Source organism: Scophthalmus maximus, chromosome 21 (genome assembly GCF_022379125.1).
Source record: "Scophthalmus maximus strain ysfricsl-2021 chromosome 21, ASM2237912v1, whole genome shotgun sequence".
Classification (NCBI taxonomy): domain Eukaryota; kingdom Metazoa; phylum Chordata; class Actinopteri; order Pleuronectiformes; family Scophthalmidae; genus Scophthalmus; species Scophthalmus maximus.
In genome coordinates this window covers 1085214-1098603 of record NC_061535.1, presented here as the reverse complement: position 1 = coordinate 1098603, position 13390 = coordinate 1085214, and the positions used below count along the sequence as shown (strand labels likewise).

The 13390-nt window shown below is 42.1% G+C and overlaps 1 protein-coding gene across 4 annotated transcripts in view; it reads right to left on the bottom strand.

Moving 5' to 3' along the window:
- dlgap1b (discs, large (Drosophila) homolog-associated protein 1b) overlaps positions 1–13390 on the bottom strand; it is a 93501-nt gene that overhangs the window by 26254 nt on the left and 53857 nt on the right. For 3 of the 4 annotated variants that reach the window (XM_035619578.1, XM_035619576.2, XM_035619575.2), the window contains exons 5-6: positions 9233–9410; positions 7053–7308 (exon numbers count right to left, since the gene is read on the bottom strand). In XM_035619578.1, coding sequence (XP_035475471.1) covers positions 7053–7308; positions 9233–9410 — 434 coding nt within the window. The remainder of the gene's footprint in view (positions 1–7052; positions 7309–9232; positions 9411–13390) is intronic. The other variant, XM_035619577.2, reaches the window with a different exon arrangement.

Below are 13390 nucleotides of genomic sequence, written 5' to 3'. Positions count from 1 at the left end.
GGGGTGTCATATGAATCAGTTTCAAGTTAAAGTTTATTTTTAGCTACTTGATGAGCCAAACTAAATAAATCTAAATGTAAAACGACTGTATGATATACTGATATACTGTATTTTTTAGTATAAATACATTAAATACAGCTCAGGCTTCGCTTAACATCTCCTACTACAACACATGTATACAAACTTGATTTATTCCCTATAGGCAAATGACGGCCACCCTGTGGTTTAGCAAAGAGCAGCGTGGTTGATTTGCATTGAGGATTTTCACACTAAGGGGGTGGGGATTTAGTTCAGGACTATAGCCTTTGTAATTGCATGCAGTGCTTATTTTTAAGGATATAATTTAATATTTGTTTTACAATGTGGTTGGTAGTTTTATGATCACCTTGTGGAGATCAATGTGTGCTCACTTTACTTACTTTATCTTACTTATCACACCAGCAAGATCTGTATCTTTTCATTTTGTGTTGTAGAATTGAATTCGCGGGACTGATCACTAGATATATTACACGGCCTTCAGTCGGGACTGTGCTCTGAGCTCATCACTCTGTAAAAAAGACCAGATGGCCAAATCCTCTGTAACTGACAGGAGCAGCATGGGACGAAGAAACTCAGCTCAGTGTCATCAGGACCCAATTCTGTCAGACCTAATGCTTCCACAGGGGCCTTTCACCTGTAGTCCTCATCAAACCCACCTTGAGAGGGGACCTTCTCAAAACAAGTTAGCAAACAGACACGCACACGGCGCCCACCAGCAGCCGTTTTCTTCGCTTTCATAACATATGAGTAACCCTGACATATGACAAACAAATTTCAGCTTTGCTCTTGGAAATTTTGCGTGGGCTGGTGGGTGTGTGAGGGCAGATCTGGTCCAATGCTCGGCATGATCGTGATTCGACCAGACGTCAGTGGTCTGTATCCCCGCCACTTCAATTAGCACACTGGGAAATCCAAAGATATTTGTTCTCACAAGCCCTCTCAGAACAGAACTATTGGAAAAGTGCCAGTGATGGTAGCGATTGTTAATTGGGTCACGGTGTCTGATAGTTTCCATCCACCCACTCACACAACTACTGTAAAAAGATAAGGGCAGAGGTATAGTGCTATATTACACTGTGCCCCTGGGGGCAGTGTTGTACAGGCTTTATTTCAGCCTGTAGGTCTGTACTGTAGAGAGGTGGGAATACACAGGAGCCCCATTTTATTTAAAAACAGTAAATCCTGCAAATATTAAAGCGAATGCAATTTTACAAGGATTTCCAGACTGAAGGAGACATATAGAGTTTGGATATCATTCATAGATATCTGCTAGATAGTTTGACATTTTGGGAAGTACACCATGAGAACATTAAAGTGGGTGTCATAAAAACTTGGCATCTAACTCTCTGCAAGAAAGTGAGCAAGCGTATACGTAGCGTACTGTTCACTGTGTAATCAGAATCAAAACCAGGACATCTGAAACAATAAACAACTACTAAAGAACGTTTACATACTTCAGGTGTATCTGAAGCGCATATGAAATAGAAAGTATTCTAACATTACCTTTATTATGAGAATTGTTTCTTTCGAACCAATTCCTGAAACCTGTACCTTGTTTCTAAAAAACTGAGAGCTTGTAACTGGCGACAATACCGCTGGTCCTGTTTAGGAGTTATATTACTCTTACATAGGTTAGATGTGAGTGGTTCCCTGGCTCTTGGATAATCCCTGCTCAAAAGCTAAACGCACAAATCACAGAGTGCAGATACATTTTATTGTTATTAATTGAATTTCAGCTATACAGCATATAACAAGCATTTATTTGGCAAACAGGGGTCTTAATAAAATGGTGAATATCCCATTTGGGGAAGTCTTTCATCGATTTCTTTTACATCAAATTTCACCGGAATTGATCTATAATAAAGTGCACAATCTACTGCATCATTTTGTATTCTGATCCTTTGGTTTTGTATCACAAAATGAATAGGTGGTATTCCACTGAGTGTCCGACAAGACCAGCAGCAAAATGAGCCACAAGCATGCCTCAGACGTTTGCTTAAGGAATGCTTTATTGAGCGCAATGTCTCTGTTCAGGGCTATAGGAAATTCACAGCCATTAAATTAAACATTGTCTTGCAGCCTATTAGATGGCAAAGGGAGCTGATGGAGGAAAGCCACTCTTTTCAGCCAATCGCTCAGCACTTCGGAAAAAACAGATGCTGGGAAAATGAGGCTGGATAATTGACATCAGTTCAGTGAGCCAAAGAAACTGAGGTTTAGAGAAAGACAAACAGACACTATGGCACATTTCATAGACTTAAGGTCTGTGTGTGTACACTAATTGAAGGTGAATTCCTCTTCTTAATGAAAAACAACGTGGATTTATCGACACACCAAACCACGGATGTTAAAAAAAAGCAGCTGTCGTGCATAAAGAAGGGGAACGCTAAGCAGAGTAAAGAGGTGATGAATACATTAACTGGAGACGACGTGGGGTGGAGGAGCCAGGGCTTACAGGCAGTAAAATCCGCACATTAACCGATTGCTAAGGATTTTCCCAAGCTTTAGAAAGAGGATCTGCTCCAGATTTTGTTAAACCGATCCAAAGGAGCTGATGTTTAGGCCAACACGTCTGTCTGAGGCAACAGTTGTATGTGTGTGTGTATGTGTGTGTGAGAGAGTGGCTGCTCAGGTTAGGGAGTGTGTGTGTGTGCATGCCAGTTTGAGTGGGCAGAGAGGCAGGCACTTGACGTTCAAAGAGAGGAGATCAAAGGGCAGCCCCCTACTCACTTCCGCCGCCTTCCTCAGGATTAATAAAGATCATCAATAATAATGGACTGGAGCAGTGCAGTGGGCAAACTGGAGAGAAAAGGTGAATCGGACTCCCCCATGTGCGTGTGTTTGCGAGACATTTTGTCAGTTTGCCGCTGGGACAAGTGGGAGCAGAGACCATAAGTGCAGGCTGTAATTCTCAAGCTGGCGCCTGAACTATTCTTCAGAAACATCATGCAATATTCACCACCACAATGTTTTCACTTCTCACGTTGGGCTGACAGTCGATATCCAGCGAAATGTATGAATGTGTGTGTGTATGCTTCCTCTGCATCATAGAACAACAGACACAAACAAAACTGTAAAAGCTGAGACTGTTTACTTGGCAGGAAGTTACCGTGAGTGTTACGTGATGAATATGAGATTATGTAATGCATACTGTACAAGCCTGTGCATAAGAACATCTGTGAGTACTGCAAATTCAGCATTGTACAATGCTGGTGTACAGTGATGTCTTGGCACGTCTCCATTATGTGTACATGTTACAAGACATGCACATCATGTTGGATGGAGGTAATGATGGGAGTCGTTCCAACGTTTATGACCTGATAAGCTTCCACATCGTTAGGCAACAAGAGATGGTAGCTGCTGGTCATACTGTCCTTTTCACTATTACTACACATTCTTGCTTTCCTGCTGTGAATATGTTCTGATCCCCAAACAGACTGTTATTGGCATCAATAAACACAAACAGAAATGGCAATACATTAATTCATAAGTAATATTGCCAAGAGAACAACTTATTTGCTAACAAAACGACAAATGGCTAGTAATCGTGAGTTTAATTTGAACACAGTTGTTGTTAATATTAATGTTTCGTGATTGTGTTGATGTTGCAGAGTTGGACACGATAGATTTAAAACACACTGTGCATGGTTAATATAACTCTAGATCCATTACATTAGCCAAGGCTTCAACTAATGATTATGTTCATTGCCCATTAATCTGCAGTCCAAGATGCCATCTTCAGAAAACCCCCAAAGTTTCCTTTGGCAACGATGAAATTGTTGCAGATTAATTTTCTCTTGATTGACTAACTAATGTTTTTGACTAACCATTTCAGTTCTAAATTAGAATTCACTTAAAGAATGAATTTGGTAGGCTTAGGGGATCAGCATAAATTAAGAATATAAAAACATCCAGAAAATTTGTTTAGTAACACAGCTCAAATGCATATTTTTATTCTATCATATAAATGAATAAGGACTGTAACTTTGCATATGGAATTGTTCATGTGTTAGGACTTGAATGGAGCTTTTAAAATATGCAGATGCCGAATTCATTCATCGTTTGCATTCAATAGTGGGCACTTTGTGTCAGCGGTGGTATTCATATCCTCTTCCTTTGTAAGATAAGTGAAACACACATAATAATAATGCCTTGCGAAATAAAAATCCTGCAATCAGATGTTCCTTAATAAAGAGCACATTTAAAGGAGCTATCAAAATGAGAAATATTTGTTATGCGGAAAGACATCATTGTGACCGTTACACATGTATTGCTACATTTTTATTATCGTCATTAGTATTATTACTGATGCATTAAAGTTGAAAAAGCATGTTGTAGTTGTTCATGCTTGAGACAAATATGATATCACAGTTATTTTATATTATATAAAAATACCACTTCTCTTAAAAACATAATCTGAAATAAATACTGCTTATAGTATAAAATCATAAACTAAAGTGGTACAATATATGTAAAGTGCATTTCCCTCTGAATATAGTGGAAATGTTAACAACGGTATAGTGGTGTTAATTAATGGGTTGGAAGAAGGTGAACAGCGTGTAAGAGTCAGACAACGGCAGCGCACTTGTTAAAAAGGTGGAGAGGTAGACGGGCAAAATGTAGTTGGACTGAGATCTTTTCCTATTCTCCTTCCCGTCTCTCTTTCTGCCTCTCCTCTTCAATCACGGCCTTCCCCAAGGAGGAGAAAAAAGAGAGGGAGCTAATTAATTACAGTGACTGAAGACTCAGTGGTGAAGATCTAAGGAGGTGATGAATTGTGCAGTAGTGCAACTATGACAGTAATCTGAATCAATCCTCTCCTTTCACTACCGGCCGCAGTGCACTGCTCTCCACGTCGCCCTTACAGTACACCGCTCCAACCCGCTCTCCCCGTCTTGTGCGTTTGAGCCTTGGTTACATCCGATGCCAGGATATAATAAGGTATGCAGCAAATGAAGGTCAAGGGTCAGAACAAGCCGACAGCCAATCACATCGAGCCATGCAGGCCGGTCGGAAGATTGCCCTCAACTGGTCACAGAGGGATCGTGTTTGATTATCAGCACCCACAAAAAGGACTCTTCTCTGTACTTTCTCAACATCCATTCATCATAGGACAAACTCAGGCGCCAAAAACTGATATTCATTAAATGGCCAACAGCAGTACAGCTAGTGCTGCAGACATGTGCGCCACATAACACACATATGCACACACACCTCGGATTACTCACTTTTCATCTTTTAAAAGTGTCATTTTTACGTTAATAGCAAATGATTACAGATGAAGGAAGTTACGTCTACACAGCGTGAGCGACACAGGACAGATGTGAGGAAGAGAAAGAGAGAGAAATCTGTATCAGGAGTAGCAGCTGCACCACAGAGCAGCAGTCCAGCTTGGAAAACAACGCTTCATCTGATAGATGGTTTTCATTATCTTTTCCTTCCTCAGGGGGAAGGAGCTCCGAACGGCCCTTTTCTCGATCTTATCAGTCGCCTGTTATAGATCAGTAACTACCACCGCACAATAGAACAATTAACTCAATTCTCCATTGCCTTTAATTGTATTGTTAGCTTGAACCGTCAATAACATGTTTGGTGGTAAAACAATTGGCTACAACTTCATATTTGGACTACTTCTATTAAGTCAGTTGAAGCAAATTTTAAACAGCATGAAATGTAGATCTATCGTAAGTTCATACAGGAAGACTGCTCCCAGGCTTGCTTCGGTTGTACTTTAATTATCATTCATCCTGGCTGTCATACACTCACGCATGCGCACTATCAGTTTCTTGCCGTCGTTCCCCGTGCCTGTCATTCCTGCGATCAGCTGTTAATCAGCTGGTCTCATCTATCCAATAGCATTGCAACACACCTGCCTCGCTAGCCTATCGTCTTGCTGCTGTCTGTTTCAATATGGTTTCTCTTCCTGCCTCAATCCTCTCATGCTGCTGTCCTGCGTACCCTCCACCTCCCCATCACTGCCCAGTCCACGCAGACTCATGGGATTCTTCAATCCATCAACTCAGCCAAGTCATCAACCACAATCACCAGCAGTGTCTGGACTCCATGGGGGGTTACTACTTGGTTGCTACTTTGCTGCAGCTCAGGACCGATACCCTCTGCTACAATATCTCCTCATGGAGTCTAAGTGCCAAAGACTCTATCAATATTTTGTCATTATATATAATTCTGTTAAAACTGTAATAAATATAATTTATTCATTCACTTGTCTCTCCTGATTGAAATTAATGTTTGCTCTGCGTCAGTGGGAGGCCTTTTGAATTGGGTGAACTAGTTTTGCCATCCTTTCAATTTGCAGTAAATGTGTTTAATTAGCTGCCTGTAGCCTTGTCAGCTAGGTTTGGGAAAATGCTGCCGTTCAATTGGCATAATTAAAAAGGAATGGAGGAGCAAGCCATTGTGCGCCAGGCGACGATGACTTAGTGTGTACAATGTAAGGCAGTGACGTTCTGGATCTGCAGTGGGGAACGCAGAAGCACCCAGTGCTGGATGCCAGCACAACTCAGCATCAATACTGCATGCAGTAATGCTGGAAAGCCAAGCGCTCCAGACCATGAGGCAAACGAGTGGGCTAAAATAAGACAGAGCCGCCACTGAGCTTTACAGCTCGAATAAGCTCTTGTGTGGGAAAAACAGTTTTGCATTCATCATATTGTATCTGAGAGGGAAACTGGGTCAGACGGATAATAATGCAAAGGGTGTGCGTCTGTGTTTGCAAAGTGGAACTAGTCAACAGTCAGCTAAAGAAGGGAACAAAAAAAAATTTAAAGGAACTAGAGAATTTGATTTGATGACACTGGCCACACTTTATACAAGGATAAATCTCTCTGCAGAACCAGCAGTTGTAATTTATTTATTTTTCTCTGCTGACAGTATACACATGCTGCATAAATTAAACACACAGCAAACGTATAAATTCGTAATGGGCTATGGATTATGCATGACCACACATGTTCATGAGCACAAGCGCGAGTCAAGTGCATGTCGCCACCGACCTGTGCTGCTCTGGATGGTTCTGACTGTGGTGGTGGTGCGTGGGGGTGAGTTGGTCCTCCTGTTGCCCGCTGTGACGCCTCCCTCCTCCTCTTCCTGCGAGCAGCCCTTCTCTATGGCACGCACGTAGCTGTGGCTCCGCATGCGGAAGCAGCCGGGTATGGGCAGGTCCAGGGCGTCCACCGCCTGCGACTCCATCTCACTGAACACCGACTCACACACCGCCTCGATCTGCCCGTTCACCTCCACCTCGCTCACCTGCGCAAGGATGGGACACACGCAGACATACGGTGTGCACACAAACACCCACCCACCCACACACACACACACACACACACACGAGCATACATGCCGATACACAGGGAAAGATTAAAAACTAAAAAGCAAAGGTGCACACCAGCACAGTGCAACACAAAGTAGAATTGACTATAGCATTGACAAAGGAAGCATCTCTTGGTGCTGCTCACTGTTGCTGACCTATTCCACTGTTTAAAGCTTCACGAGGCAGAAGTTTTATGTCGAAACACACAATCAATGTAATCGAGGATTTTCCAATATTCTCATATTACGAGAATACAAACATCATCAAACATAAAACACATAATGATCGTTTGCACCAGAGCAAACGATGCCTCTTACTGAGAAAAGCTCATTCCACCAAAAACCCTTAAGAAAAGGCAATTAAAACATGAATGTGCAGTGACTTGTGTTAAAGCGTCACATCAAATCACCATCATAGTATGTTAGTTCAGATTGATCAGATTTTTACCCCCACACTGCCTTGTGAAGCTTTCAGCCACATGGGGGATATTGCATTAACTTAAAAGGGAAATATACTGGAGAAAAGTAAAAGAGCGTCCATGTAATGCAGAGGGGGAGAAATCACTGCAGGACAAAAACTTCAAAGGGCCATTGAACAGAGTGAAAAACTACAAGTGTTGTTACTAAAGGTAAGAATTAGGAAGTGTCAAAACAGGCACTACTGGGATTCAAAACGAGATTTCGAGGAAATCTATCTATATATATATATATCTATATGTTAAGGCAGCTTGGGTTTTTATAACAGGGTCGAAACAGGGTCGGAAACAAAGAAGAAAAAGAAAACTTAAAAACCTCTTGCTACAAACTTGTGAGATGGATGTGTGTTACAGTTTGGGTTGGAAGAGGGCAGATAACTTGAGGCTCAATTCCATTCCTTGAAGCTGCCTTTGTCCAGCCGATCCAATTAAAAATGTGTTTACACAATGTCTGCACAGGGAGCAAAGTGGGATATAGCCACACAGGGGCTTAAGCTGGTGGTCCGGGTGTTTGTAAGTGAAGAAGAGTGTAGGGTCAAACAAGTGTGAGTTTACACTGTAGAGCTTGGAGTCAGAAAGGTTTGTGGATCTCAATTCAATGCACTGATTCGAAGTCTGTTCTTTGTGTGTTAGTTCCCCATGTTGATATGAGAGTGAGTGAGTGAGTGAGTGAGTGAGATAGAGACCCTAGCAGCACCTTTTTATTCAGTGGCGTATATTTGTAGATGCCGGTTCCAGTGTGTCACCCTCCTCTGGGCCTGCTCAACGCCGGGACTTGAAGGGATGTCTCAAGGGTCCATCATTCAGTCAGCGAGACAAAATGTTGCCCATGGGCTTTGGAGGGGGAGTATATATCCCCATTACCCCAGGCAAAAAGGTAAGCTCCCCTGTCACTCCAAAAGCCGATCCCCATTTCAGTTGCTCATAGAATTCATATGGCTGCACGTTAATGCTTGATTTCGATCTCTTACATAGCAGATGCCAAATTGAGGAATCTTAAGCTTGTCATTATGCTTCACAAAGTATGGCGAGGCAGAAGGAGCACATTAGGGAGACGGAGGGGATGGGTGGTTGGGGGGGGGGGGGGGGGGGGGGGGGGGGGGGGGTTCTGCATGCCCTCCTGCTTAATTAGCGAATCTGAAAGCACCTCCAATTACATGAGCTCCAGATAACAGCACGCAGACATTTACTCTAATTGGGAGTTTTTTTTTTGTACTGTTCATTCTTTGACGGCTGGTGACCTTATATTCCTGTTAATTCAGGCCTTAGGATGGCTACGGATGGGATTTCCTCCCCCCTGCATGACCTCATTGGACATTACATTTAAGGTACAGGGGGTGTAAGGGCCAAAGGCAGAGAGGCACGGGCCCCTGGGTGCCACTAACCTGGCTGATGGTGCTCATGGCTCTCATGTAGCTCTCGTTTCGTGAGCGAAATTTAGGCGAGGCCAGCAGCCCTGCTGGGTCCAAGCTGTCCAGACTCCTATTGATGGAAACCTCACTCACCGCCCGCAGATAGCTGTGACTCCGGATCTGCAGCTTGGGTGAGTGCTCTGTGGAAATCCTGCCGCAAGAGAAGGAAAAAGAGAGAAAAAATGAGGGAGGAGAAAAAAGGAGAAAAAAGTCAAAGCAGGAATAAAGGAGCTTTGCAGGAGGCAAGCAACAAATCGGGAGAGAGACAAAGGAGCGAGAGAGAGAGATTAAGTGATAAAAAGAGGGTGAGAGAGGGTATTTGCAGAGTACTTGGCAGCATGTACGAAGCCAAAGATATGGATCAATCCACAATTGCTTCAGGAGATGCCCTTATTTAATCAAAAAGCGCAGTACTATTGAGAACACTCGCAGTTGCTTAGGTAGTCCGCCCTTGAAGCACCTTGTGCTTGCTGAAACAGGGTACAGTGAGAAAACAGACGGAATTTCTTTCACATAAATAATGACTTACAAATTGACACACGCACGCACGCACGCACGCACGCACGCACGCACACATCCCATCTCCAAGGAAGATGAATAGGTGTCTCATTAGCTCTCACCTGCCTCTGAATCTGATCGCTCAGCATGCTTCACGCCTATGTGTGCATGTGTTTAGGTAATGCAGCAGTTTGGTGCAAGCGAAACAATTCATTAATCAGTGGAAATAAAACCTAAAAAGCTGACTCGCGTTCTTCTTGACGAACATTGTGACATGCTAAAGCTAAACCAACCAGAGGGAACTCAGAAATGAATACAGCAAAGATTAGAAAATCTATTCTAAAAATCAAGGTACAATACAACCTATATTTAACACTTTGTCTCTCTTTTTCTTTTCATATGACATTTACAGACACGTGCACAGACACGTGTACAGACTCGCGTTCTTCTTGACAAACATCATGACCTGCTAAACCAACTAGAGGGAACTCAGAAATCTCTCTCTCTCTCCTGGCTCCAGGTCGGGTCTGCATTAATTATGCATTTCCTCCTAAAAATAGAGCATAGTTACCACAGCCAAGCAAACTAGATTACTCTTTCTTGGATTGAAGAATGAAGGGAAGAGGTCAGTAAAGACAAACAGGGAATTTGAATGACAGATGAGCCATTAGTAATTTAATCACAGTTTAATAAGGGGGACAAAAATTCATATTTATTAATTTATTTCAAATAAAATCAACATGCAAACTAATATAACTAAAGCCTTCACATGGAAATGACAAAAACCATTGCAGGTCCATGGCCTCCACAACAACACATCTAAGCTTCTTCTAATCTGACTTGATTAGATGACCACTATCGACACGGCGGCATTGCCGTTTCAAAAATAGAGAACACTGTTTTCTGATGTCACACTGTGATGGTTAAAGTTTAAGGCACAAAGAAACTTGGTAAGGCTTTGATAAAGATCATGGTTTGGGATAAAATAACTACTTCATTAAGTGAGTCTCACATTTTGAACATTGTTGCTCTACAACAATGTCACATTACCTTCTCACAAATAACAGTTGATCGAGTGGGACAATATGTATTTTCCAATAACATCCAATCTATTAATGAAATAAAAAATATAAACTTTCTGTACTAGATCATTTTCAACTCCTGTTTTCTTTTTCAATTTTTTTGTCATAGCACTTGTTTCATCTTCTCTATTTTTGCCCACACAACATATCCCTTTTTTTCTGGGGCACCATATTCACTTGATGATTGAGATGAAAGGATATATCTATAAAGCTGAGAAAATAAATCATGATGCACAGTATTGTAAGTCTGAGAGATTTGTATGAATCATACACATCAGCCATCTGGAGTCTTTTTAGCACTTTGAGATTGCTTTTAGCAATGAAAAGTGCTCTATAAATGAAATTTATTATTATTATTAGTAGCATTTTACTGGAGCTGATGCATGGAAGAATAAAGTAAAGGAAGAATCTACCTACACGACTGTCTCTATCCACTCATCTTGATTTCCCTGTGGGGCTGATTATAGGCAGGACCAGTTATTTCAATTGTGGCAACGTGAAAGGCAGACCCAGGCAGTAATCAGTAACACCTAACGGGGAGGAGGTCAGCCTCTGGGTGTCCGTCTCTGGAACAAGTGACATTAATGAACACATGCTCCTCTGCCAGTCAGGAATAAAGGCTGTTTAAAGCTGTCTGCTGATATCCGCTGCATCACAGAGACTTATTGTAAACTTAGATCTGTTCTTTTCTTATCTGCCGTCTTTTTCCGCCATCTTCTTCATCATGCCATTTTGTCCTTGTGCTTGGTTCTCCTCTTCTTTCCTGTCAGCTTGCTCCTCCTGCTCCCGAGGAGTTTTCTCTGTCCAACTGCCCTACCCTATATTACCTTCTCCTGTTTCTTCCAACTGCGCTTTCTTGTCACTCTCCAAATAAAATCCCTTAAAGCGATGATGGCTGGAGATGAAATCTGTTCTCAGTTGGACACGGAAAAAAAATTCAGGATAAAATCTAGGCCGGGAATGAACTAATTTGCGGAATGTCGCTGTTGGTGAGTGAGACAAGCAAAAAATAAGGTAATTGATGTTTGTCTGCCAAGAATAATCAGCACAGCTTAAATACATGCGTTATCTGTGCACTGTGTCTTAATAAGGAGGAAGGCTAGGTTTGGCTGAGGGAAAAAAATAAATCCCACAATATCTCATGAACAGTCATTCACCAGTCAAGGACACAAAGATCAAAGAATGGGCTCCAAAACATACGGAACAACCAAGCTGATTATTTAATCATTGCAGAGTGTAACACAGACTTGTGCCAGCTCCCAAAAGCACAGTGTGAAAACAAGATGTCAGCTGCTTCCGCCCAGATCTCTACCTCCAATGTGCTGTTGGGTTTGTTCCACTGGGTGCCGTCAGACTGTGATGGCGTTCCCTGGGCCAAATTCTAGTCATTAGTGGGCGCCAAGCGCCGCCACTTGCACTAACATGGGCACGACTGTGTGTGCCCATGTTTGTGCAACCAGTAACAATGACTGATGACCCACTGGTGTTCTCCTCATCTTTGTATTTTATACAGGTAATGGTCTAAAACAGGAAACACTTGTGCCCCCAAATTCTCTCACAGTCCCATGGCTGTATGAGGGAAAATATTTCTATTAGATATGACTTGATTTGATTTAACCAAATCCGTTAGGTCCCGAGTTGTCATGTCCAGTAATAAAAATGGTGAAGGAAATTTCAAATTTTATGTTTTCATAGTTAGCCATCAGGTCTATCAGTTATAATAACACTGCACCCACCAAAATAACAAATCGGGATAGTTCTGCATAGTTATGGAGGACGAAAACAGCAAGTTAAAAACCAGGAAGTCAGTCTGTGAAAAGTGACTGATGTTTAAAAGAAAGTTTGGATCATTTTGTGTGTGTGTGTGTGTGTGTGTGTGTGTGTGCGCGTGGTAAACCTATATGATAGTCTGTCTGACTTCCCATATTTTTTGCCTCATTCCACATCCCCAAATCTCAGCAATGATTGGAGAAATGATGGCTACAAAAATAGGTTGTGTGTGAAACCAAGCTTTGCAACTTCATTCTCCCTTCTCCCAGTTCGTAATTCTTTTTTGAACTGTGCATCTTGTTCAGAAAGAGAAATGAAGTCAGAAAATGTTACCTCTGACCTTCTTGCGTCAGCCAAATCTAGTTTTTATGTGGACCTTATTGTGGAGAATCTTGGTCGGCTCCAGTACCGCTGCATACTTAATGAGCTCATGCTGCTGGTGAGCAGAGAATGCCTCATGCAACAAGAAACTTAATTTCACTTCGCTTTCAACCACACGTCGTTCAGAGAGAGTGGCTCCGTGAAAGAGAATATATCTGAATACCAATGCATTTAATTTTGAAGAGACTTCAGTAAATGAACAGGCATCGTACAGTATATTATCAATCAAGGCTAATTTCGGTCAATGTGTTTGTGTGATTGTATGAAGATACAGAGGCCAACGATGAAGATGTTATCACAGAGCAGGTAATTAAGCTGTGGCCACTGAGAGTTGGGCATTCTCACATGAGCTAGACTGCTTTCGGGGGAGTCACTTGAGCAACACCGCGCGACTCCCTCT